This window comes from Brachyistius frenatus, unplaced genomic scaffold (genome assembly GCF_029030835.1).
Source record: "Brachyistius frenatus isolate BFR_SWC_R1_liver_20210118 unplaced genomic scaffold, ASM2903083v1 Contig_102, whole genome shotgun sequence".
Taxonomy (NCBI): domain Eukaryota; kingdom Metazoa; phylum Chordata; class Actinopteri; family Embiotocidae; genus Brachyistius; species Brachyistius frenatus.
In genome coordinates, this window is record NW_027210701.1 from 408,089 (window position 1) to 432,802 (window position 24,714).

Here is a 24,714-nt window from a genome sequence, read left to right on the forward strand (position 1 = left end):
TGTGTGAATTTGGGAGGAGGGTACGTTATGTGACTTTTACAACAGTTTTTATTGCTTCGGGATGATATAATTTAGAAGAATAATTATGATAATAGAGTTTAATTTGAAATGAAAACACTATACTTGTTTTTCTTCGATAAACTGAGGACATTTTACATAAGAATTTAAAAGTAGAGGACGGCAGTATCCTCTTTAATTTTACAATTATTGTTGTCACATTTTAGATCCAGAAATCGTGCACATAAAATATGAATTCTGTAATGTGTTAACCATTGTACAGCAGTCGATTCTAGCGCGATGAAATAAATATCGCGATATTTGCACATCACCATTTAACTCTGGTTACAAATGTAATCGCATCTTTGGTCACTGCACCTTTAATGCGTTCCTCGTGAGTGCACAGACTTCTGTCACGTGCCTGTCAAACCCCGAGCGCCTCGCGCAACCGTCGTCAACACAACAGAGGAAGTGGCGAGAAGCTAACCTGGCTAATGAAAACTAAGTGCTAAGGCCTGTCCGGTGTTTATTACCGGCTGTGTTGGGTTAACAACCGTTATGTTAGTCCTTTTTTCATAAAGTAACCGGCTGTCTTTGCTCGGTTTTCAGTCGACGTGAAGCGAAAGGGAACAATGTTTCGGAGCAGTAGCCGTTGGTTGCTAACCCCCAAGCTAGCATGCTAACGATCAGCTGTTGTTTTGGTTGGAGAGATAGCTTGCTAACCAGCCGAACTGTATAGAGTTACAGCAGCAGATGATACCAGGGTTGACCAGACTAGATTTCCGCATTGCGCGACAATACACTGAACTACTCGGTCGGTTAATGGCGACGTATGAGGGTGTACCTCCCTGACCGAGTCATCAGCGGTCAGTCAGTCAGCTGCGGTCCGACAGGCGTCCACCCCGTGTGGGATTCATCCAGCTGAGCGGTGTGAAATTCAATCAGCTATATCGCTTCAAGATGCATGACGCATACGAGCCAGTGCCTATTTTGGAGAAGCTTCCTCTTCAGATCGATTGCCTTGCGGCCTGGGGTGAGTTGTTGACACCTGGAAAGTATCCCACAGCTCACTCTTTTGACATTGAAGTGGTCCCTTCGGGCGTTTATTCAACTGCAGTCTCATGTGTCCCACTTGTGTCCCCACTGACATGAATGATCTTCCTGCAAGCAGGTCACAGCTCAGACTGAAAGTATGTCTGAACCCTCTGACTCTTTGAGTGTCTCTTCCCACAGAGGACTGGCTGCTCGTTGGAACAAAGCCAGGGCATCTTCTTCTCTACCGGATAAAGAAAGATGCAGGTATGAAGGAAACTGATTCCTCGTGTGTCTGCACCACCTACTGTCGTTTTTTTTTGTTTTTTTTTTCCAAATAAATGTTTGTATGAACACGTTTCTTTTTCCTTTAGGCACCAACCGGTTTGAGGTGACCCTGGAAAAATCCAACAAGAACTTCTCCAAGAAGATTCAGCAGGTAGATATCTTTTGCAGGATGAGACTCAGGACACGTAACCCTGAAGGGAAGAAAGCATTTGTAGTTTGATAAGGGAAGTCACAACTCAAAAGCCTCCAGATTATTAGACCTGCTTTTGCTGTTTTGGCGCTTAATTTTTAAGGATGAGACTCGGATTGTAAACGTCTCACTTCACTCTTAAGTTTGCATCTTACTTGCCGTGAATCTCATCTTAAGTGTCTTTTACAGTTGATTTCCACACAAATCCTTGTTTGATTTTGGATTTATTTGGACTAATCCTCCTTTAACTGTGTTTCTCTCTCTGTCTTCAGCTGTACGTCGTCTCACAGTACAAAATCCTCGTCAGTCTTCTGGGTAAGTTTCCCTCACTAACAAATTTATCTCATACGAGTCCAGAAGTTCATGTTCAACTTTAAGGATAGTAGTTCACAAGCTTTTGGGACCTCGAGTTAAAAGATCATGCCTTGTAAATACACGTACAGCACCTAACGTATCTTCATTATCAGGACAAATATTCTGAAATCTCTTTCATTCTTTCCTGCAGAGAACAACATCCACGTCCATGACCTTTTGACCTTCCAGCAGATCACCGTGGTGTCCAAAGCCAAAGGAGCCACGCTTTTTGCATGTGACCTGCAGGTCGGTTACCGTCCCCTTGTGGTTGCAGCCCAGGATTTTGATCACAATGTCAGCCATGGATGTATGAAGAGAGCTGCATACAGTGCAGACACTCAGGCTTGCTGCCAACTGTTCCAGTGGTTCACTTGTGGTTTTGCAACTAAAAAAAAAAAATCCCCTGCAGCCTTTAAAGCATTCTCGTCATAGACCACAATAATAAAATAAACTTTTGGCGGGACCACCTAAACTGTTCTCACTGGAAGGGAGCAAAACGGTGTGAGTGGAGTAGTTGAATTAAAGGGCAGGAAAACGAACATCTTAATCTGGAGCTTTTTACGACCAGACCAATTTACAGCTCGCATAATTACTGATTTCTCCCCAGAGCCTTTTAAATGATTTTCTCCTACAATCCAAGCAATGTTTTTCCACCACATTTCAGTACAATGAGAAAAAAAATAGAGAATTAAAGCTTCATGAGTGGTAATTCACATTATTGAAAACTTCGCCCTCACTTTTCATACCCGGAACCGACGTCCACTTTTATATACTTTCAGTGCTGGAGACCTAAAAAGCGTTTACGCTCTGACATGTAGGTTTAACCGCCCTTCTTCAGACAGTTGCAGATCCAACATGCTTCTGCTTCCCATCATCACAGAAACGCTTTTTAAATTAGACTTCAACTTCACCATCGGACAAAAAGAAAGAATGCAAAAAGAACACAAGCTGTATTAAATTCTTCCTTTTTTATGTTACAGTTTAATTTTTTTTCTTGGATACAGATCCAAGAAAAAAAATACAGTCATAACAGAGTTTTTCTTTTTTGTTTCCACATGTCTGTGCTGCCCTTATATTTTCCCAAATATAAAGTCACAAATTGTATATTTTGTCTGTTTTTTTTTTTTGTGTTCAGCAAACCAGCGCTGGGGAAGAAAGGCTGAGGATGTGTGTCGCCGTGAAGAAGAAACTCCAGCTGTATTACTGGAAGGACAGGGAGTTCCACGAGCTGCAGGTAGAAATTACAGTTGACTCACCGCGCTGTGATTCAAGTTTTAGAAATATTTTCCAATCCGCCGACACATTTAGACGCCTTAATGTTTTCTTTTCGGTCTGTCAAGGGCGACTTTGGTGCACCAGATATTCCGAAGTCTATGGCCTGGTGCGAAAACTCCATATGTGTCGGCTTCAAACGAGACTATTACCTCATCCGGGTACGTGTTGCAGCACAGTGCTTCACTTTTTTTTTTTTTTTACTTCTTATCTTTTATTTATATGCAGCTGCTTATGACTTTTGAGGGTGAAAAACTCCTCCATCGTAGAGTTGCAGAGGTTTGTAGTGGGATCCGAAGAGAACGGCTGTTTTCAGGGATGCATCGAAACATCCATAGAAACCGCGGAAACCAACGCCGCTGCATAATTCACGTTGTTTGTTCTGAGCTGTCATGGCTTTGTAGAAAAATGCAGCGCAGCGCTCCATCTTCTCCAACCCTGTCGAGCTGTCGTGACTTGTGCATGAACCCGCTCGAATCCTTTGTGCTTTGCTCCTTCGAAGGAGAACAAACATTTGCGCAGGTTGCCTTCTGATTGTTCAGCACATTTTTCGAGGCAGACGGTTGCGTAACGAGGCTCCTGTCTGTTTGGTTTGTCCTTGAGTTTTGTGTCTAATTTGGGCTCTGCGCTTCCTCCTGATATTTTTACCACATTTATCAGCTATTAATGTTGACTCGCGCCGTCCCTCCTGTCTGCTAGATGGACGGCCGCGGCTCCATCAAGGAGCTATTCCCCACCGGGAAACAGTTGGAGCCTCTGGTCGCCCCGCTGGCTGACGGGAAGGTGGCTGTCGGGCAGGACGACCTCACCGTGGTGCTCAACGAGGAGGGCGTTTGCACCCAGAAGTGCGCCCTGAACTGGACAGATATCCCCATCGCCATGGGTACGAAAACCACTTTTCTCTGCTTCGGCTCTGTTATTTTTCACTTTTTGTCTATTTTCTGCAATCAGCTTGTGAACAGAAAAAGTTACAAAAGAACACACACACACACTGCTTCAAGCCCGATTCAAGCTGTTTCCAACTTCTGACTTTTTGATGTCTTTGCGAGCAGTTATATGAATAGGAACTGACAGCAAGGTCAAAGGGACACGCAGATACCGAGCAACACGAGCCAGAACACCCTCCCTCGGCTCGCCATGTGTGTCCGTCTTCCACATGGCACAGGAGGTGTTTAGTCAAAATGTGTCACCCCTGGCAGTTAGTTTCACCCTGAGAGGAACAACATGTGCGCCAGCTTTTGTTTCGCCGTTTATAACCACCTCAAAAAAAACAAAAAAAAACAGCTTTACCGAAACTAAACAAAGCCATCTAGGTTATATTTCAGTAACTGAAACTTGGAGTTTCTCGAGCTTCTATTGGCTTCGCCGAGGATGTTGTTTTCTCTAAATTTGACCACTTAACGTTAACAAGCTCACCCACGATAATCACCATCCTATGTTGGCAAAATACAAAAACCTCATCGGACCAAACAGACACTACAAGAGGAAACCGGTTTTCAGCAATGTGGCATATGAAGAGGAAAGACAAACTGCTGTGAAGACAGTTGGCATAAACTTTACTTTTACTAGTTTATGTGCAGGTTTTTGTTTTGCACACAAATTTTAAAACATAGTTTGTTTAAGAGGAATTTCTTCAGCACAAGAATCTTGAGACTGATCAACTTTTAGATGTTTGAAGTTTGAGTTCTTGTTCACTTTTCTTTTCTTTTCTTTTTTTTAATCCGTCTGAAGTTTTCAGATTGTCTATCTGTGGTTTAATTTAGTCGTCTGGTATGTGGACTGTGAGCAACAACGCAGCTTGTTCTCTTGTTGTCACGCCAACTGGGCAGGTTTGTTCACATAACACTTAACTGGATATGAACCGCCTGATGAAGCTTTCGGCCTAAATACTGCCGTCTGTCTGTCAGCTGTCTTTTCTCTTTTACCGAATCTTTCCTTCCTTCAAAGTCTTTCTTTCCTCTCCGTCTGAGCCGCATCGTTGTTTTCCACATGTCCGAAGACCTTTCTGATGAGCGTTTTTATTCCGTGGCTAAGACACCGCAGGTCTGTTTGACTGAGGAGCTTTGTGACAGAAGCGATGCACACGAGTCGTTTCAAAGGCTCTGGGCCTCTGTGCTCATCTCGATGCAGAAAGGAACAGTATGAAGGGGAAATGAAGCCTCCGAGCTGGGCCTTCATACAGTCTGCAATTTCCTCAATTTGATACAGTCAACGTAGTGGCTCTGACATGCATTGGCAGAGGACGGGAGCTGATCAGTGGAGAATATATCTAACTTTAAGTAGGCATCGTCTGTCCCGTATCCAACCGAAGGCCGGACTAGATCGCTGGATTTCCTGCCTTTTAAATCCTCCCTCCCTCTCTCCCTCCCTCCCCCGAGAACTTCAAACCTCAGTCACAGCAAACATCCAAAACTCCGAAAGGTGAAAAATAGGATAAAAGTCGGCGTAAACGTCTGATTAAACACAGACAAAAAAAACAATTAAACATCTTGCGACGCGCAGCATCAGACATGTTAAAACACTGTTTTCATGCTGCAAAAAGCCACATCAGGACCGCTGGTTGCAGGTGTCAGCTGACATGGAGCAGCGCAGTAAACGGGTCCTTTCAGATACAGCATGTATATATATATATATATATATCGCAGAATTATTTATTCATAACCTTTAATTTCGATTTTTTTTTTCTTTTTTTTTTCCCCTTTGATATTAATTTCACGGTACCCGTGTGTGAGGATGATTATTCGCAGGAGATGTGTGATACTGTTGGACCCACTTTTAACGGCCCTCCGTACCGTATCTCTTCCGACCTTCTCAGAGCACCAGCCTCCCTACATCATCGCCGTCCTGCCGCGGTACGTGGAGATCCGGACCTTCGAGCCGAGGCTGCTGGTGCAGAGCGTGGAGCTGCAGAGGCCGCGCTTCATCTCGTCAGCCGGGTGAGGCCGCCAACTCTTCTTATCTCCGCAGTCAACGTTCATCCGTCTCATTTTTTTTTTAATTTTTTTTTTATCAGTTTTACGGAAAAGTTTGACCTTTTGCACCTCTGTCAAGATTCCCTCCCGCCCCCCATTTCATTCAGGAAGTTGCGCAAAGATTGCAGCGTCTTGAGGGATTTTGGAAATGTGTGTTTCTTCCATCAAATTCTCTTGGTATTTATTTATCTATTTTAGCTGTAATTGAATGAGTTGAGATTTTTTTTTTAAATGTGGTCAAGAAGGCGGGCAAAGAGGAACAGAGCAATGACTGGTGTACGCATCGCTGAAGAGGTTAAATACACACAAAAAGTGCTGCATCGTTTTACATTATAGCGAAAACATTGTATAATAAGAAACATTTCTTGATTTTGTTGTGTTTATCAGAATGATACGCTGTTAAATGAAGAAGTGTTTCTTGTGAGAAGACTGTTTTGTTAAGTTGTAATAAGAATGAAATTATATAACTTTCGCATAAAAATTGGACACCGAGGAAAACGCCTTCATTTCGGCCTTTTTGAGGTTAAACAAAAATCAGTCTTCAGTGGATATTTGCGGCCCCGCCGGCAGCTTTGATAATGAACGTGTGCCTTTTAACATCTGTTGAAGAACATCCTGCATCATCTGTCGCTTTTATCATTTCTCTCCGTCTCTCATGACGACAACGCCGCTGATGATGTCGGTCCATCCTTTCGGAAGAGAAACCACTTCTGTTCCAACCCTCTTCTCCCTAATCTCGTTTTTTTTTCTTTCTCCTCCTCTGATCTGATCTTTCGCAGGCCAAATATCGTGTACGTCGCCAGCAACCATTTCGTGTGGCGCCTGGTTCCCGTCTCCATCGCCAGCCAGATTCGGCAGCTCCTCCAGGACAAGCAGTTCGAGCTGGCTCTTCAGCTGGCGGTGAGCAGCGCGACCACTCGCCTCACTTTTAAACCGTCTCGTTGAACTTCCCGAGGATTCGATTTGCGCTTCAGCTCCGGGGACGGAACATTAAAACCACTCATCTTTGATTAGGACAAACTTTGTACTTACATTCTGAGAAACAAATTAAAGAGGCTTAGCCGTAGCGTGATGACTTTTTCCTCTTTCCGCCAGAAGATGAAGGATGATTCAGACGGCGATAAGAAGCAGCAGATACATCACATCCAGAATCTCTTCGCCTTCAATCTGTTCTGCCAGAAGAGATTCGATGACTCCATGCAGGTGTTTGCCAAACTTGGCACAGGTACAACTCCTCTCCCGATTTTTCTCCCCGCTCGCGCTGACATCTGTACGACTCGGCGATAAGCCCGTACATCTTGAATGATGTAATGGCGAATGTTTATTCCGCCTCGACATCTGCTGCTTATTGTGTCTTCTGTGATGATGTCACCTTGTTTCCTCGCCCGCAATGAGCTTTCGAATCGATGCCATTTTTGTTTGTATTGTAAACTCTTGTAAAGATTATAATAATACCCCCACCCCACCCCTCTCAACCGTCCTCGGCAGATCCCACACATGTGATCGGTCTGTACCCGGACCTGCTGCCTTCAGGCTACCGCAAGCAGCTGCACTACCCCAACCCGCTGCCCACGCTGTCGGGGGCGGAGCTGGAGAAGGCTCATCTCGCTCTCATCGATTACCTCACCCAGGTGTGTGTGTTTGTGTTTGTGCGCGTGTGCGCGCGTGTGTGTGTGTGTCCTTACTGTACAGGGGAAAGGAGAAAAATAAACAATAGAAACGACACGAGAAAGAGGAACGTTAACATTGTCCGTCTTTCTTCGCCGTCCTGACAGAAACGCAGCCACCTTGTGAAACAGCTGAACGACTCCGACCCGTCCACAACGTCTCCTCTCATGGAGGGAACGCCCACCATCAAGAGCCGCAAAAAACTCCTGCAGATCATCGACACCACCCTGCTGAAGTGCTACTTGCATGCAAGTCATGAATATTATTGTTTGTTTGTTTGTTTTTATTTATTTATTTTTCTTCTGTGCATATAGAAATCGCAAACGCATCGAGACCGCTGCTCACACACAAAAAAAAAAAAAAAAATTCCGCATGCAGCGGGAACATCCTGCGAACGTTTTAACAGGTCGTTGGCAGTTAGAAGCAACGCGAGCTTGACTCGAGTTTGCGGCACTTAGTTGTTTCAGTAAAGTAGAAACCCGGTTCAACAACGCAACATAATGAGCCGGGCGGTCCTGTGCGTCAAGAACTGTTCACTTGTGTTGGAGGGAGGAGCGAGACCGCAGATGTGAGCAGCCGAAGTGAACTTCACCGCGGAAGGAACTCTCAAAGTAGATTTAAATTGCCGCATTATTTAGTTAATAAGCACACGCGTTGAGTGCGCCGAAAGAGCATTTTGTGTCGCGATTTGTCAACTGTATAAATGTAATGAATAATGTTCTGGTGTCGTCACCTCGCGCAGACCAACGTGGCCCTGGTGTCGCCGCTCCTTCGTCTGGAGAACAACCACTGCCACATCGAGGAGAGCGAGTGCGTCCTGAAGAAAGCTCAAAAGTGCAGCGAGCTCATCATTCTCTATGAAAAGAAGGGCCTGCACCAGAAAGGTAAAGGGGGTCGGCCTACATGCAACAAACCCCCCCCCCAAAAAAATGCTCATCATATCGTGAACGTTTCTTGTGGCGCTAAATCGGAGTTGAAAAACTGTTTCGCCTGCCGGTTCACCTTCAGCTGGTCCGAGTCCATCTGTGAGAAAAGTCAGCACAAATGTAGCTTTCTTTCTTACAAGAAGTCCATGTACTTGTTTAATTCATGTTAAACACCCTTTGTATACATCTCGTAAACAAAGTAAGAACTGATTTCCCTTGAAGCTTCCTCCAAGATGAATGTTTTCAGGAGGGGAACGTAACCATCATTATTTATCAGCGAGTACGCTCCCAGCATAACAACCAAACACAACCCAACATCTGTTCCCAGTCTCTCTTTTGAAATTGGATGTTGAGGGGTTCAGTGTTTAAATGTCAGATCACTTCATGCCAAACCTTCGTCAGGGATCTCCTCATTGACTTTATTTGGCAGCGGTTTATGTGCTCGTAGCCGATTATTCGAGCAAGAAACAAGAAGAATAGTTTTATTTATAATATTTATTTACAAGTCGTCATAGTACTGTAGTATTGATGTTAGATTGTCCTCCCATTGTGCAGGCCTTGTTCAGGTTCCGGGTGGTTCAGATATCTCCGAGGAGGTTTCCTGCATGTGGTCCACTCCTCGTTCTCGTAAATCTGAGCTGTCGAAACCTTGTTGGTTTTTTTTGTTTTTTTTGGGGGGTTCCTGGCGCTGTTCTGCAGCAGATTCTGGGCCGCTCTCGCTGCGAGCGCGGCTGGTTTGAATTAGCCTGCTGCAGTTTCGTGCATCGTGATGTCATGGCTCTCTCTCTCTCCGCGGCTGCCAACTGAAACCAGCTGCTTCCCGGCCGCCAATTAACACCACACACACGCTCCGTCCGCTCGCTGCTGACGGAGGGATTATGTAACGCAGATGACATCGAGCTACTTGACTAATCTCACATTTGTGTGTGTGTGTGTGTGTGTGTGTGTGTGTGTGTGCGCGTGCGCGCGTGCGTGCGTGCGTGCGTGCGTGCGTGCGTGCGTGTGTGTGTCCCTCCTCGTCCTCACAGCTCTGCAGGTGCTGCTGGACCAGTCCACCAAGGCCAACTCTCCCCTGAAGGGCCACGAGCGAACGGTGCAGTACCTCCAGAGACTCGGTGAGCTTCGGCTCCGGTCCGTTTCTAACTCCACGCTGTCAGACCTCTCGCCTCTGCTGCTCATGTTAAATCTGCTGAACAGATTTTTTTATTATTTTTTATTCAAATTTTTTTTTTTTTTTTTTTTTTGGGAAAGACTCTGAGAAAGCCGTCACGCTGATTGATTGCGGATGAAACGTAATGATTAAATTCTGTCAGATGTGATAGTCTGCAGTATTCCTGGCACTGACTCAATATGAAGTTTTTGCTCATCCGTGTCTGTTTTTATTCAACCAAATTGTTTCCAACATCGGTGTAATGATGAGATAATTACTGGTTGAAGGTTTTTGTTTGGATTTAAAACAATCATGTTGTGATTCATTTTCATTCAAGCATCAGCTTTTCGCCACTAAATGATGACAAATACCAAAACCTGCTTGGATGCTTTCAGCGGTTTAATTTGATAATGAAACGATAACAATAAAAAGGTCTTTTTTTTTTTTTTTTTTTTTTGTGATAATTTTCAAGTTGTCAGCATGTCACGGACAACAACAAAACTCTTTTCTTGTACGCTGATACGTACATTTTCTACATGTGTCCATATAAAGTTGTCGTGCAATGCGACGGCACTGGAGTTTTACCATTTTTATTTTACAAAAATGAGAATTTATTAGAGGCAGCATATATAAAGTTCTGTGGGAGGAAAATAGTGAGATTGCATGATCAGATTGATCATATTGATTATGATCATATTGTCTTTATTTGATTATTATTTATTTTGAGTGTAGCATTGTCTCGATACACTTCACAGACAAAGAAAAACTAAAATATGAAATATCAAAAAGATTTCGGGGAGAGAGAGAGACAGTATAAACAAAGACAAAAATGGCCAAAGCTGTACAAACCAGAGAGACGGTGCTGCATGGGTCACTTTGAAGGAAGTTTTGTGATATTTTTTTTTTTTTTTTAAATATCTGATTATGATCTTTTATTGTGTTTTTTTTTATGCTTGAAGTTAATCTTGTCTACCTCTGACACAGGAGTGGAGAATCTGGGCATCATCTTTGAGTTCTCTCCCTGGGTGCTGAAGATCTGTCCTGAAGACGGCCTGAAGGTGAGCGCGGACGTTTTACGTGTTCACGTTTGATTCTTAGACGCTCCAGATATTCACGATGACAGTCGGCTCTCCGATCAGAGAAGTGCAGTCTGACTCTGTTTTACGTCCCCCGAGGTCGGCCGGTAAAAAAAAAAGAAAAAAAAGCCTCCTTTTCTTCCCGTCCAGATCTTCACTGAAGACCTGACCGAGGTGGAGACGTTGCCCCGAGACAAGGTGCTGCAGTTCCTGAAGGAGGGCTTCGAGGAGCTCGCCATCCCTTATCTGGAGCACATCATCTACGTGTGGGACGATAAGGGCCCCGAGTTTCACAACGTGCTGATTCAGCTCTACCTGGGGAGGGTCCAGGGCCTCATGAAACAGTACCTCAACTCGCTGCCCGAAGGTACGAGCGGGAGAAACGTCCCCCGGTGTGTCGGGGAACTCGAAGTCGTTAGAAGCTTTACAGCTTTTCTTCTTTTTTTTTACCACTTTAAAAAGTATGAAAATAAGTTTTTAGGCATTTCTACAAGAAATAATGGGCTTTATTTTTTCCATTTTCCTCCCGAATAAAAAGATGTCTAACTCCTAAAATTTAGCGATGTCGACATAAAACGGAGGCAAATGATTTAAATGGAAGAGCAGGATCCCCTCCATCGTTTCAAAAAAAAAAAAATCAATTCGATGCCAAAAGGAGAATTATTTTTTTAATTTATGATACCACTTTCATGCATATGGATTCACTTTGCCTCTTTGTTTTGAGAGTCATCTCTCATTTCTTTGCAGATAAAACTTGTGTCAGGATTTATTATTGAGTCCATCTGTCTCCTTACTGCTCTTCCAGGCAACATGCATCGAAATGTTTGGCCGACAACAATAGAAACGACTACTAAAACGGATAAATGTGACCTTAGGCAGGTTATGAAGAATGTTGCAGTGTTATTGATATTAAGATATTGTGTCTCAGACATTAATGAGATTCTCAAAAACAACAAAACGTCACACGGTTAATTATAGTTTTAATTTGGCACGAATTAAAGCAAAGGAAGCATGTCGAGGAGCTAAATTTAATCATTTAGTCACAAAATTAAAAACGACTGAAGCCTTAAAGGTTCAAATTTGTCGCTTGGGAAACACTGATAAAATTAAGTCTGCAACAGTTATTTCATTATGGATTAATATGCAGATTATTTTCTGTATTCATTTATTAATAATTCATAAAAAAAAACGGAATAAATTCTCCTCCAAATGTTTTTAAATTGCCTGTTTTTGCTCGCCTGCTGTTTAATACGTCTAAAATTTTCATTTGTTTCCATAGAAAAATAAGAGTAAGCAGTAAACTTTTGAATGTTCAGACTAATTAATACCTAGAACAACGTTTTTTTTGTTGTTGTTTTTTTTTTTTTAACCTGCCGTATGCTGTATTCAACACGTCTCTGTTCCCGCAGGAGTTCCCGCCGTCGCTGCTGGGATGGAGAAAGGAGATCTGGGAGAGTTCAGGAACAAGCTGCTGTCCTTCCTGGATATTTCTAGCAGCTACGAACCGGCCAGACTGATCAGCGACTTCCCCTTCGACGGTACGAACTGACTTCACACGTAGATGACGAACCGCGTGGACGCCGGACAAACAAGGCATCGCCGCCGTTTCCGGAACAAACACAAACCGGGATGTGGGTTTAGTTTCTGATCCGTTTAGAAGAATAAGAGTGTGTGTGTGTGTGTGTGTGTGTGCGTGTGCGTGTGCGTGAGCGTAGCGTTTACTCCGTAGGCGGGGAAGGAAATTGTCTTTTAACACATTAGAAACCGAAATGATGGATTTTCTTATCGGGATTTATTGAACGGGGGGGGGGGGGGGCACTCCTCCCCCGCATTTCCCGTCGCCTCACGCGGCATATGTTCTCGGATCCGGAGGAAAGTTTTGCTAGAGTTTCTATAGATTCAGGCAGTGGGATGTAACTGTGTTTTCCATCTCAAAGGGCTGCTGGAGGAGCGGGCGCTGCTGCTGGGTCGCATGGGAAAACACGAGCAGGCGCTCTTCATCTACGTGCACATCCTGAAAGACACCCGCATGGCTGAGGAGTGAGTCCGATCCTGCATAACCGTGTTTGAAATTAACGCCGATGTTTTGCACACGCCAGCCAGCCGGTTCCACTAATTATCTTCTGACTCGTTAACGCAGAGCCGTGAAGTTCGCTTCTGCACTCAAAGCACATTTAATTGCACGATTTTATTATTTTTTTTTTTTTTTTTAAATTTCTTCTGCAAAAAATAAATTCCACGGAACACAATTGAAATCTGTGACTTCATGATTACAGTTGGCCGGATTGATCAAGAACACATTGTGGAGTTGAGCAGAAGTTTCCCCTTTTAGTATCTGCTCATGATTATCTGTGTGTTTTGTTTGCAGATATTGTCACCGTCACTACAACAGTTCAGTGGAGGGAAACAAAGATGTGAGTAGTCTTCAGTGTAAAATCGGGTTTGTTTGTTGTTGGGTTTTTTTTAATGTCCACTTGAATTTAGTCAACTTTGTTGTGTCCTCCTGGATTTTATTACAGTTCTGTTGCGTTTATTCTTTTATGATCAGTTTGTTCGCTCTGTTGCCTTCTGCTAAGTGTCTTTGTGTTTGCAGAAAGCGCGACACAAATATAATGGATAATTCATGGTGCAGGCACGTTGCCAGATTTACAAACATTTTCTCCAGTTTTGTACTTTCCTCCAAACCACAAAAGTGACAGCTGAAGTTGTCTATTGTTTTTTTTGTTTTTTTTATATAAAGTGCTGTGACGAACCAAAACCAAATCTACAGCGCTGAAAATGAATTAATGGTGTTCCTGTGAAGGTCACGAAGAAAGAGGATCCCTGTTTGCTGTGTAAACTTTACTATAAGCCGATTTGAAAGGAGAAGTTTGACATTTTCGGGAAGGAGTTTATATCTACAGCCAGCGGCTGGTTAGCGTAGCTTAGCATACACACTGAAAACGGGGGGAAACTGCTAGCCTGGCTCCGTTCACATTACATTTCATTCATGCGAACGCTAAAGTGATCAAATGTCCAACACAAATGTGTTTAAGAGGCTTTCGCACTTCAGGGTTTGTCTGCATGAAACAAATGAGATATTATGTGTTGATTAGTGAACTTTAATGGTGCTCGTTGGTGGATGTTTTCCAGGGAAGCAACATGTTTTGTGCTGCTCTCCCATCTTAAGGTTAAATATTTTACATTATTTCTTCAAATATCACACAATTTTTGTGTGTAAACAGGTTCCTTCTAATGTTTAATCTCTTTTCTAATTTATTATATCTAACATTCTTTCTATTGTATCACGGCAAACACGATCATACTTCTTTCTTGCTGTTGTAATTCAGGAATCCTTTTGACACCGTATTGTTAATGGCTTGTAATTATTGTCCAACGTAATATTTTCTGCTTTTCCCTTTGCTTTTGTTGTGAAAGTTTCTCCTGTTTTATTTCAGATGAAATAAGAGATTCTGATATAAAAATCTGGACTAATCGCGGTGTCAACACCTGCGTTCCCGCTCCGCAGGTTTATCTGTCTCTGCTTCGGATGTACCTGTCTCCTCCTGACGTCCACTGCCTGGGGCCCATCAAGATGGAGCTGTCGGAGCCTCAGGCCAACCTCCAGGCAGCCCTGCAGGTCCTGGAGCTGCACCACAGCAAGCTCAACACCACCAAGGTAAAGAACCGGCGGCACAAAGCTCAGCCCGGTCAAATTCACCCAAAGTTCTCGTTCCATTTGAGTACGCGAGGCGGATCGGTCAAGGAAACTCGCAAATCCTCCAACTGAGTAAAGCAGTTGGAGGAAGAATTACTTTCCAATTCAGTGCCGGGCAGAGGCGTCTTGTTTTAGACTGGATTAAAAAAAAAAAAAAAAAAAAAAAAACGAGATTAGAAAGCGTGATTAAAGACAGCGTGGGAAAAAAAAAAAAAAAAAAAAACAGAACGCATCTTCTTTAAGGATTTGATTTAGTTTGTGTTTGTTTGTTTTTAGAGCGACATGAGAGTTTCACGCTGGCGGGGGGGGGGGTAATCAAGCCGCTTCGCTGCGTGACAGAAAACCAGAAAAAGATTTCCGCTCTCGTCTCCCTCGAGAGGCGTCTGAACGCAGCGTGAGCGTCGTTCGATGAAACTCCTTTGTTTTTTTTTCTTGTTTTTTTTTTTCTTCCGTCTCATTCAGCACCCGAACAGCAAAGAGTTAATTGAATAAAAACCGGCTCGTGACCTATTTTGTTTGTCGAAGTTTCGCACAGTCCGGCAAAGAAGATATCCTGAAGAGGAGCGTGTCTCTCTACAAGCCCTCATCAGACTGTTCATTCTTTTCGTGCGATTAATTCACACGTTATTTTCCGGACCGTAGCTTCTGTCGTCGGTTGCTTTCACTAACTACTAACTACTATACGGGGGAAAAAAATAGCCATGTTTTATTTTTCCGCGAGGAGGCGGATTTTTTATTTTTTTATTCTGACCTTCAACCGGTCACATGATGCACATCCCGACTTCCCTCAGTGGAGAATCTCCCTTCAGATGATGTGCTGAGACGGCACATTTTACAAACCGCTTCCTTTCAAACGAACCCCCATCTTCAGGATTTCTCCCGCAAGGTGGCTTTCAAAGTAAAGATTTCAAGTTCATTCTTAATCTCGGGAGCAGTATTTTACAAAAAGAAAAATAAGTGTTTGTAAAAAGAAGACATTTTAATCCAGATCAGCTGCCGAGTGGACTTTTGAGGTGAGATTGTTTTGTTTGCTGCCGTTTTCAAATTGGAGAAAAAAAACAACAACATAAAGCTGCTCTCCTGTCCGGCTCCTTCTGAAGCCGATATACGCCGAAAAGCTTCGTGGACGTGCTTCGGTTTTTCTGGTGTAGTAAAGACATCGCCAATCTAATTATAATACACACTATTTACGATATTAAACACCAACGCCCACAGCTGGGACTTGTTGTGAATTATCTCCCCGTTAGGAAACACACGAGCTGTCATTACTGTCTGCTGCCAGCTCTGTTCCTCAGTTTATTTTTCAGCAGGAAACACTCAGTCTGTGCTGCCTGAGTTTAAACAAGGCGATGTGCGCTAATTCAATTGACTTAAATGAAGGACAGCAGGACGACCGGGCCTCGATTGTGTCGAGTTTTTCTGATTCAGTTCTGAAGATGTTCAAGAGACAAGAGGGACAAGAAATGAGCTTTTTCCAAGAGAGCGTAATTTCATCATGACTGTAATTGTATTAATGCCGTCTATTACAAGTCTTTTTTTTATTGATGTTCCCTCCACCGCCGCTGGAGAAGATGCTCATTTTTAAACGGATTATGCTTTTATTACATTTTCTCAATCCAATCCACGGAGTTTCCTGCAGTACATTTTGAACTGTTAACGTCTGGTCAACGGTGTTTTAACGAGCCGGTGTTTGTTTTTTTCTTTCCTTTCTTTTCCAGGCCATTAATCTGCTCCCGGCAAACACTCAGATCCGGGAGATCCGGGTCTTCCTGGAGAGCGTGCTGGAGGAGAAGGCTCAGAGGAAACGCTGCAACCAGGTTCTGAAGAGTCTGCTGCAGGCCGAGTTCCTCCGGGTGAGTCCTGGACAGTGACGCTTTGATACAGATTAGAAATTTCGATTAAGCGTCCAGTACGAGATGAAATAAGAAGTGAGTTGTCGGTGAGACGTATTCCTGAAGCTTAAAAGACGAAGCTTTTGGCAGCGCCCCGCTGACCCGCTGTTTCCGCTCCTGTCGTCCGTGTCCAGGTGCAGGAGGAGCGAATCTTCCACCAGCAGGTTAAATGTGTCATCACGGAGGAAAAGACCTGCAGAGTCTGCAAGAAGAAGATCGGAAACAGGTGACGCCGCCTTTTAAGATGCGCTCCCGCCAACGTCGTTTGGTCTGAGCCAAAATGACGAGCGTGAAAGTCGCCTCGGGCCGCGGCGGTCTCGGTCGGAGCCGAGCTCGGTTCGGTTCGTTCGTTTGCAGCGCGAGAACGCTTCCTGGTTGGTTCGGACCGTCGGAACGATTACAGGAAGCGGAGTCATCGCTCGTTAAACAACAGGAAAGAAAGCAAAAAACGAGGCGCTGCGACACAACATGGAGAGAAGGAGAGTTTTTAACTGTGATTTGGTCCAAAAAAAAAAAAAAAAAAAAGAAATCAAATCTCGACTTTAAAAACATAAAGATGCATCAACTTATCCTCGGAGAGGAAAATAAGAGCCGGTCCTAACGGCGTAATAATGATAATATAATGGCAATGAAATAAATCTGTGCCTGCATTCAGTCAGTCGGTCAGACGCAGCAAACCAGTTTATATAAAGATGTTACAGAGACGTTGATATGTCGGACTTTCAGCTGTGAAAATGCCTCTCGTTCTTTTATTTATTTATTTATTTTTTTACGTTTTTACACAATTTTTAATCGGTATGAAAATATTAACTTTACTTTTATATAATTATCTTCCATTTTGTCTCTGAAATTGTATCTTAAATCTTATTCTTCCTCCTCCTGACTGTGAATGTTAAATCTTGACAGAGTGGGTGTCTTATTTTTTTAATCTCCTCAATGCAGTTGTATTGATTTGACCCACATTTTTCACCCCCCGAGCTGCTTCTCATATTAACCCGACACTTGTTTTTGTGCGTGTTAGTTTTCCAGCTGATAATAATCCTCCCGTTGTGTCTGTTGTGTGCGTTCCAGTGCGTTCGCCAGGTATCCCAACGGCGTGGTGGTGCATTACTTCTGCTGCAAAGACCGCAACGCGTGTCCCACCGAGCAGTGACCACCCCCCACACGCTCCCACTCCCCTCTCCCCGCCCGCCGACCCCGCCGCTCGGACGTCTTTTGAACTACGAATGCGGGCGCGGGTCGGCGGAGTTTCGTGTCCAAAGCTCCCTCGCGGGGCGCTCGGAGACCCGAGCTCAACCTCCGTCGACGCGGAGCGGCTCGACGCCTTTTTTTTTTTTTTTTTTTTTTTTTTTCTCCCCTCTCCTCTCTGTGCATGAAGAAGCAGGAGGAATGTCCGGGGTCGCTCGACACGAGGGGAGAGAGAGACGCTGACATTTGGGGAAAAAAAAAAGAAGCATGTGTCACCGTAACGCTAGAAGGGGATCCTCCGCTTCCCGTCGGGGCAGGACACGGGTCGCCGTGACAACAGATGTTCGTTCTCAGCAGGAGGACCGGCACGGTCATCTTTTTTTATTTCGCTTCCACCCTCCCCAACCTCCACCTCCACCTCCACCTCTCCTGTAACACTGTCGGCCTCAAACACTTCTGAATATGCCATAAAGACTCTGCGGGAGTTCTGCTAAATGCCTTCTGTGACTGAAGATTGTACTCCACTGAAGTCATGACTGTTCTGTTGGCGCGTGCACGTTTTTTCTGTTTTATTTAAACCTCCTCCAGCTCACGTTTACTGTCCGAACATGATTAGGACCAGACTCTTACAGAATAATCACAGAACGTCTCTCCTCAGACTTTAATTATATAATTGTGGAGCTGCTGTGATTAGTTGATAATTGATGAATCATTTCAGTCATTTTTCATGCAGAAAAAGATCAACTTTACAAGTTCAAGCCTTTTTTTTTTTTTTTTTTTTCGGCGTGATGTCGACCCCAGAAAGACTAGCTAACCCATAAATAACAAATAAATAAAGGTATACGTGACGGTAATTTGAATATCTTTTTATTTTGGACTGTCGCTCAAACAAAACAAACAAGCTAGAGACGTAACTCTGGTTTTAGAGGAATTCTTCTTCCCATTTTTCAGACTAAATGATTAATTCGTGAAAATAAAAGGCTGATTTATTGAATCAAACTGTTTGCCAACATTAGCCACCAGAATTTTCCCGTCATATCATAACCGAGTAAGGCCGGAGTGCCTTTCATTGCTCATGACTTCTGTATTTTTTTTTTTTTTTTATTTATAATGAATATTATCGTGTTATTTCCTCTTTCAAACTGGTCTCGCACGAACGACAGATCACAAAAGTACTGCACTTTAAAAAGTGGATTATTTATCACCTAATCACACAATCAGAACTGGAAGTGATGTGAGTGACGTGAGAGGAGTGACGGATCTGTGACTTTTAATGGCAATATTGATACAAGACGTGTCTGTTTACTGCCCACGTGGGAGGTAATTCAAGAAGCAGGACTTTAGTGATGAATGTGTGTTTTGAGGAGTTTTGTGTCCAGAGTGTCTTTTTGTTCGGTGACTCAAAGCACATGTTTTGATGACTCGGAGGTGATTTTAAAGTCACCTATCCAGTCATTTGTAGCATCATCTGCGTCTCCTGCTCCTTTTAAAACGCACCCTCTCTTCCCCTGCTCTCCAAAGTTTGCACACATTTTCTGCTCGGACTGTTTCAGATTTGGTGTTTTTTTGTTTTTGTTTTGTTTTTTCGGTACCGCTGCGTGTAAACTGTGTTAATACTGAGAGTGGTTTGATTGTGAAGGGCGACCCAGCAGGTACTCTGTCTCTCTCTGTCTGGCTTTAATCAGTAATAATAATAATAAAAAAAGCATTTCCACTCATGTTGGAGTGTGTGCGACGCCGCTGTGTTCACAGTGGTTCACCGTGAAGGTGTTCATCTTATTTCTTCTTTTGTTTGTTGAGGCTGGAAGGAATGTTCTGGAGAATAATGCTGCCGCTGTGAAAACACACTTTCTAAAAGAGTTTGATGCAAAATGTATTGAAGCCCGGTAACGCCAAAAGGAAAATAAGTAAAAAAAAAATTAAAAAAAGTTCTAATTAGAAGTAAAAATTGACATTTTTAGTCAAAATTATGATTAGAGAAACTTAAAAGTGTATTTATAATTCAAATTTAGGACCTACTGTTTATTCATTTGTTGCAAATTGTATTCATTGATAAATTCTTGCTTAATATCTCATAATAGGCTTCATAAACTATGATATTAAGTCACATTTAAGGAAGTTATATTTAACTAATTAGTATTGTTTAAAAAAAAACGATTTGCAAAAAAAGTCATTGTTCGATAAGTTGAAGAAAAGGTAAGAAGCACGGTTTACTACATTTTGTGATGTATTTGCTTATTAACCATTTATACATATATTTTATTTATGAACTGAATCATTGCACTGTCTTCATTTTATTTTTTTATGCCACTCATTGACTTATTAACAATTTTGATCGATCGTGACGGTTTCCCTCTTTATCTGTTGCTGGTCTTGGACTTCCATAACTTAAGTCAAATATTACGTGAATTATTGTGTGTGAAATGTTTCTTTCTAAAAGTTGTAGATATGTAATCACTTCCTCCTCTTGTTCCCACAAATGCAGAAGAGCAACTCGTCTTCTTGTCCAACATCTTCCATCAAATCTGGACCCCGCCGCCCCTCCCAGATCGGTCCATTACCCCGGGGCCGAGGCAGCAGAGAATACCCACACTGTTACTTGTCCCGCTAATGGACTTCCTCCACTGAGCCGAGCCAGCTGGAGTAACAGAATCACAACAGCCCGACTGCTCGGCAACGCGGCGAGTCTCACACACTCGCTGCCAACCGCTCTGCAGCGGGGCCTCCGTGACTCCCGATGACTCCTGCGTCTGGGCAGGGAGTCAGGACGGAGCCCGAGAAACGGGGCCCCGAAGCAGCAGAATATGTTCGGCCGATAGATCGGAGCATACGGAGAGTTGATTTGTACGCGGTGTCCCCGCAGACTTCGACGAAACAGGGAAACACTGAATAATTCATCGCGGCTCTGAATGATCGCAGCTCTCTTTGTGACTCTTGTGTGTTTTTACAGCTCTGCGATGCTGTCATGTCTCGGAGTGCCTCACCAGTGTGCAAATGGAAAAGATGTTCCAGTTGGAAGCCGCCTGGCCGGCAGGAGTTTTCCCAGTTTGAACCAACCCACCTCTGCTTTATGTTCTGCCCATCTGGCAGGGAGAAAGTCCCTCCTCAGCTTTTATGGAGGACTTGTTAGTGCAAGTATCCAGCAAATTATGATGACGACAGCGATGTGATGAGAGAGTTGAGACTGAAATATCCCAACAAATACTTAATGGATCGCCTTGAAGTTTTGCACAGACACTCATTTCCCCTTCAGGATGAATCTTTGTAAATCTGGTCTTCCTATGACTTTCCCTTCAGTAGCACCACGAGGCTGACAGTTGTGGATTTAAATGAATTGTCTCAACAAGAGAGAGCATGTTGTTGCAATTAGGAATGTTTGATTTTGATTTGTGGAGTTTTTATGAGTTTTTAATGGGAACATTTAGTTTTAAGTCAAGGAAAAAAATATTTTTTGTATTTAATTATCGCGGGGATTGTCTGTATTGTCATTAATTATTGCGATCACAAGATTTCCTGGAGGGACTGAATATCTCCGCAGCTACTGGATAGATCGGCCCAAAATTTGAAACCACCAATTAGGCCGATGTGCAAGTGCCACAAACTGCAATACCACCGAGTGCCACTAGAGTTCGGCTCCATAGGCTCCCATTCAACTTCTCTCAATGGAACTCGAAGCCAATAAACTTTTTCCACGAGTTGTTGTCAGCTAAAGTCGCTCCTTCGTATTAGTTTTCTGGCGGTCCATCTGAAAAGAATCCGTCATTAATTAGAAAATAAACGTCAAAAAGCCATGTTTCCCAGCATGCCTTCAGCACAAAGCACCGGCGCTGTGCCGAAGCTGCAGCTTTTCTGAGAGTCTCAAACCTTCCCGGCCTGCAGATACCACGCTGCCTGTCACAGTCTGGGGTTTGTAGAAAAGCGTTTTTGAGTTTCTTTTGCTGGCTGTGGCTTATACAAAAACACACACACACACACACACACACACACACACACACACACACACACACACACACACACACTGACAGCTGGCTGCCTGCTAAACCACAGCAGAGGCAGAGTGGGGTATTAATTTCTTTGAAAAGTAAGAGCTCTAAATCACAGCTTCATACAGTATATTTCCTTCGGGAGTTTATTTCTCAAATCGTAGAATATATTTTTAGGTTATGATTGTGTTGCCTGTGTGTTGTTGTATTTCTGTGTTGAATAGGTGCGTGTCTGTGTAAACCGACTCTTTTCTCTGCTCACTAATCCCTCGTGTGCCTTGTGACAACAGGGCTGTTGGCGGCGGATCCCGGCGCGGCGGACGGCTGCAGAGAGCCAAGCGAGTGCCATCAGGTTAGTGTACTTTCCTGCTCCCAGATCTCCGTATCCTGGAGCTCCACCCGTCCTGAAGCAAACCACAAACGAGGCTTTGTTCCTGTCAGACGTCACTGTTTGGGGAAAAAAAATAAAAAATAACTGCATCTGCTCTCCCTGAGGGACTGATTAAGAAAACAGTTGTTCTTATTTAGAGTGCTGAGGTAGGTAACTTTACAGAGGGAATCCATCTGATGAAAATCAGCTGGTGGTGAGGCGGTTTCAGGATAACTGGACCAACAGCAGAGTTTAATATCTATATTTATGTCCAGAAATCAAAAGCTTTTCACCTCCAGTCGCCTCAATAAACCAGTCAATGATGTCGTGACATGATGCATTTATCGACATTCATTCGTCTTTATTTACTGAAGAAGACTAAAAGCTTGGAAGCATTTTGTTATTTGTGTGCAGCACGTAGTGATTCGACAAATATGTTCCCCTACAGGCCGAAGAAAAGGAAAGAAATACCACTTCGCTGTGAGAGTTTCTGTGGTATCGGCTTGTTAAAGTGGTTTAAACCATTTTAAATCAGCAGGATTTCTGCTGCTACATGATTGAAGATTTCCACTTGGCCAATTCAGGCAAGATGTGGTTGAAACATCCTTAAAGTCTTTAAAGACAAACAGCTATATTTTGGCAAACATGTAGGGGAACAGATCAGCTTCCCTCTTGTGTCTTTATCAGTTAGCTTAGCTCAGCAAAAAGACCGGAAACAAGGAAAAACCGCCTCCGTTTTTCTTTGGATTAAATCAATTTTAGAGGTTCTGGTTGGTGGATTCTTCCTCACGTGACTAAAAGGGTACCAATTATCATTAAAAAAAAACAAGACTTGTTAATTGCTGAACTTTAGCTTTAAGTGTTTTTGTCTGTTTTAATACAGAGATAACAACCTCCTAGCTTTAGGAGTCGTTGATCTTCTCGCTTCTCTTGGCAACAAACCGAATTAATATTCCTTTTAAGACTTTTGAGCTTTTAAAGTCTCAAAACAACAACAAGCGGAGAACATTTAATCATCGGTCGTGTGACTTCATGTGAATGTGGTTTTAATGGCATCATTCAGAGATATTAAAGGGGTGAGTCTTATCTTTCAGTCTGCTATTGAAGGATCTCCTCACAGCTGTGTGTGTTTACTTGTTTGTGTGTTTTCTTGTGTGTGTGTTTGTGTGTTTACTTGCGACACGCTGACCACAGATCTGACAGCAGAGAAGTCAGTTTCACTCCCAGAAGTCGCGCTGGGTGTTTTTGTCGTCTTTGATTCCACTGTCCTGTCTTCAGTTTTTATTAACACCCCCCCCACACACACACACACACACACACACACACACACATGTTGACTCAGTAAAGCTGCTCATTGTGAACGCTGCTCTCTGGTCTGCAGCCTAGCCGCCTGGGAAACCTGTGAGTCGACCTCCGCATCGGGACAGGAGCTCAGATACATTCCTGATCCGTGTGTGTGTGTGTGTGTGTGTGTGTATTATGCAAACACACACAAGAATGAACTTGTACATCTTAGAGCTCGATGATCACCGGTTACAGCTGAGAGGCGATTGGCTGAGTTTACACAATTATCACAGTGGAATTCCATAGAGGCTTACAGGATTGTCTCTGTGTGTGTGTGTGTGTGTGTGTGTGTGTGTGTGTGTGTGTGTGTGTGTGTGTGTGTGTGTGTGTGTGTGTGTGTGTGTGTGTGTATTTACACTAAAGCCTGTTTTTCTTCCCGTCTTTCTGCAGGATGTGTGCGCAAAGATGCAGAAGCTACTGAGACTTCTGTGTTCAGAGTCAAGAAAGTGTGTGTGTGTGTGTGTGTGTGTGTGTGTGTGTGTGTGTGTGTGTGTGTGTGTGTGTGTGTGTGTGTATTTACACTAAAGCCTGTTTTTCTTCCCGTCTTTCTGCAGGATGTGTGCGCAAAGATGCAGAAGCTACTGAGACTTCTGTGTTCAGAGTCAAGAAAGTGTGTGTGTGTGTGTGTGTGTGTGTGTGTGTGTGTGTGTGTGTGTGTGTGTGTGTGTGTGTGTGTGTGTGTGTGTGTGTGTGTGTGTGTGTGTGTGTGTGTGTGTTCACACTCTTCGTTATTCACTATTTTGGCACAGTTGTCTGAAATGCCAGCAGTGTTTCTCGCTGGAACTAAAATGCTGGTAACGGTCTGTGGGAGTGTCTGCAGTACACACACACACACACACACACACACACACAGTAGTGTTTTCGTTGACTTTAAAGGAATTCTTCACCTTAAAATGTGATGATTTATATTTTGTGTACTCTGTTTTCGGGGAGGCGAGTAAATAAAAATGAGACGTCCATTCTGCTGCAGGATTTTGTCGGTAACTATCACATCTCGACTCTCTTCTCCTTCGCTGGAGGACAGAAACCCTCCAGCTCGCGCAGATTTTTTTCCGTTCAAGGACGCAGCAGAGCACCCACACGCACCCACACGCTCCCGGTAACTGCTACCAGTTTCAGAGATTGTGTGCAAATACATAAATGTTGTCATATTTTCCGTGGTTTACCTGAAACCTTCAGCTCGCCCAAAGACTGAAATCTCTCAACAACTCCTGGTTGAAATGTTGTGAGATCTCGAGGAGACGTTCGGGGCTTTTCACAGCCAGCAGAGGAATGTGGAGCTTTTGTCCCAGACCGACTCTGCAGCCTCTAATCC

General features: G+C 43.5%; 1 protein-coding gene across 2 annotated transcripts; it reads left to right on the forward strand.

The window, feature by feature from the left end:
- Positions 1-346: 346 nt before the first annotated feature.
- On the forward strand, positions 347-18,550 carry vps39 (VPS39 subunit of HOPS complex). 2 transcript variants are annotated; one of them, XM_069711580.1, is made up of 24 exons: positions 347-1,030; positions 1,231-1,296; positions 1,404-1,468; positions 1,780-1,822; positions 2,013-2,107; positions 2,997-3,095; positions 3,202-3,294; positions 3,833-4,016; positions 5,949-6,069; positions 6,885-7,005; positions 7,201-7,330; positions 7,594-7,736; positions 7,881-8,021; positions 8,516-8,657; positions 9,728-9,814; positions 10,834-10,907; positions 11,076-11,292; positions 12,335-12,463; positions 12,863-12,965; positions 13,294-13,339; positions 14,434-14,583; positions 16,341-16,475; positions 16,649-16,740; positions 17,586-18,550. In XM_069711580.1, the coding sequence occupies exons 1-24, from the start codon at positions 958-960 to the stop codon at positions 17,665-17,667; spliced, it is 2,631 nt and encodes an 876-aa protein (XP_069567681.1). In that variant the 5' UTR covers positions 347-957; the 3' UTR covers positions 17,668-18,550. The 2 variants fall into 2 exon arrangements, with proteins under 2 accessions (XP_069567681.1, XP_069567682.1); XM_069711581.1 differs by having other exon boundaries at positions 348-1,030; positions 7,204-7,330.
- The last annotated feature ends 6,164 nt before the right edge of the window (positions 18,551-24,714 follow it).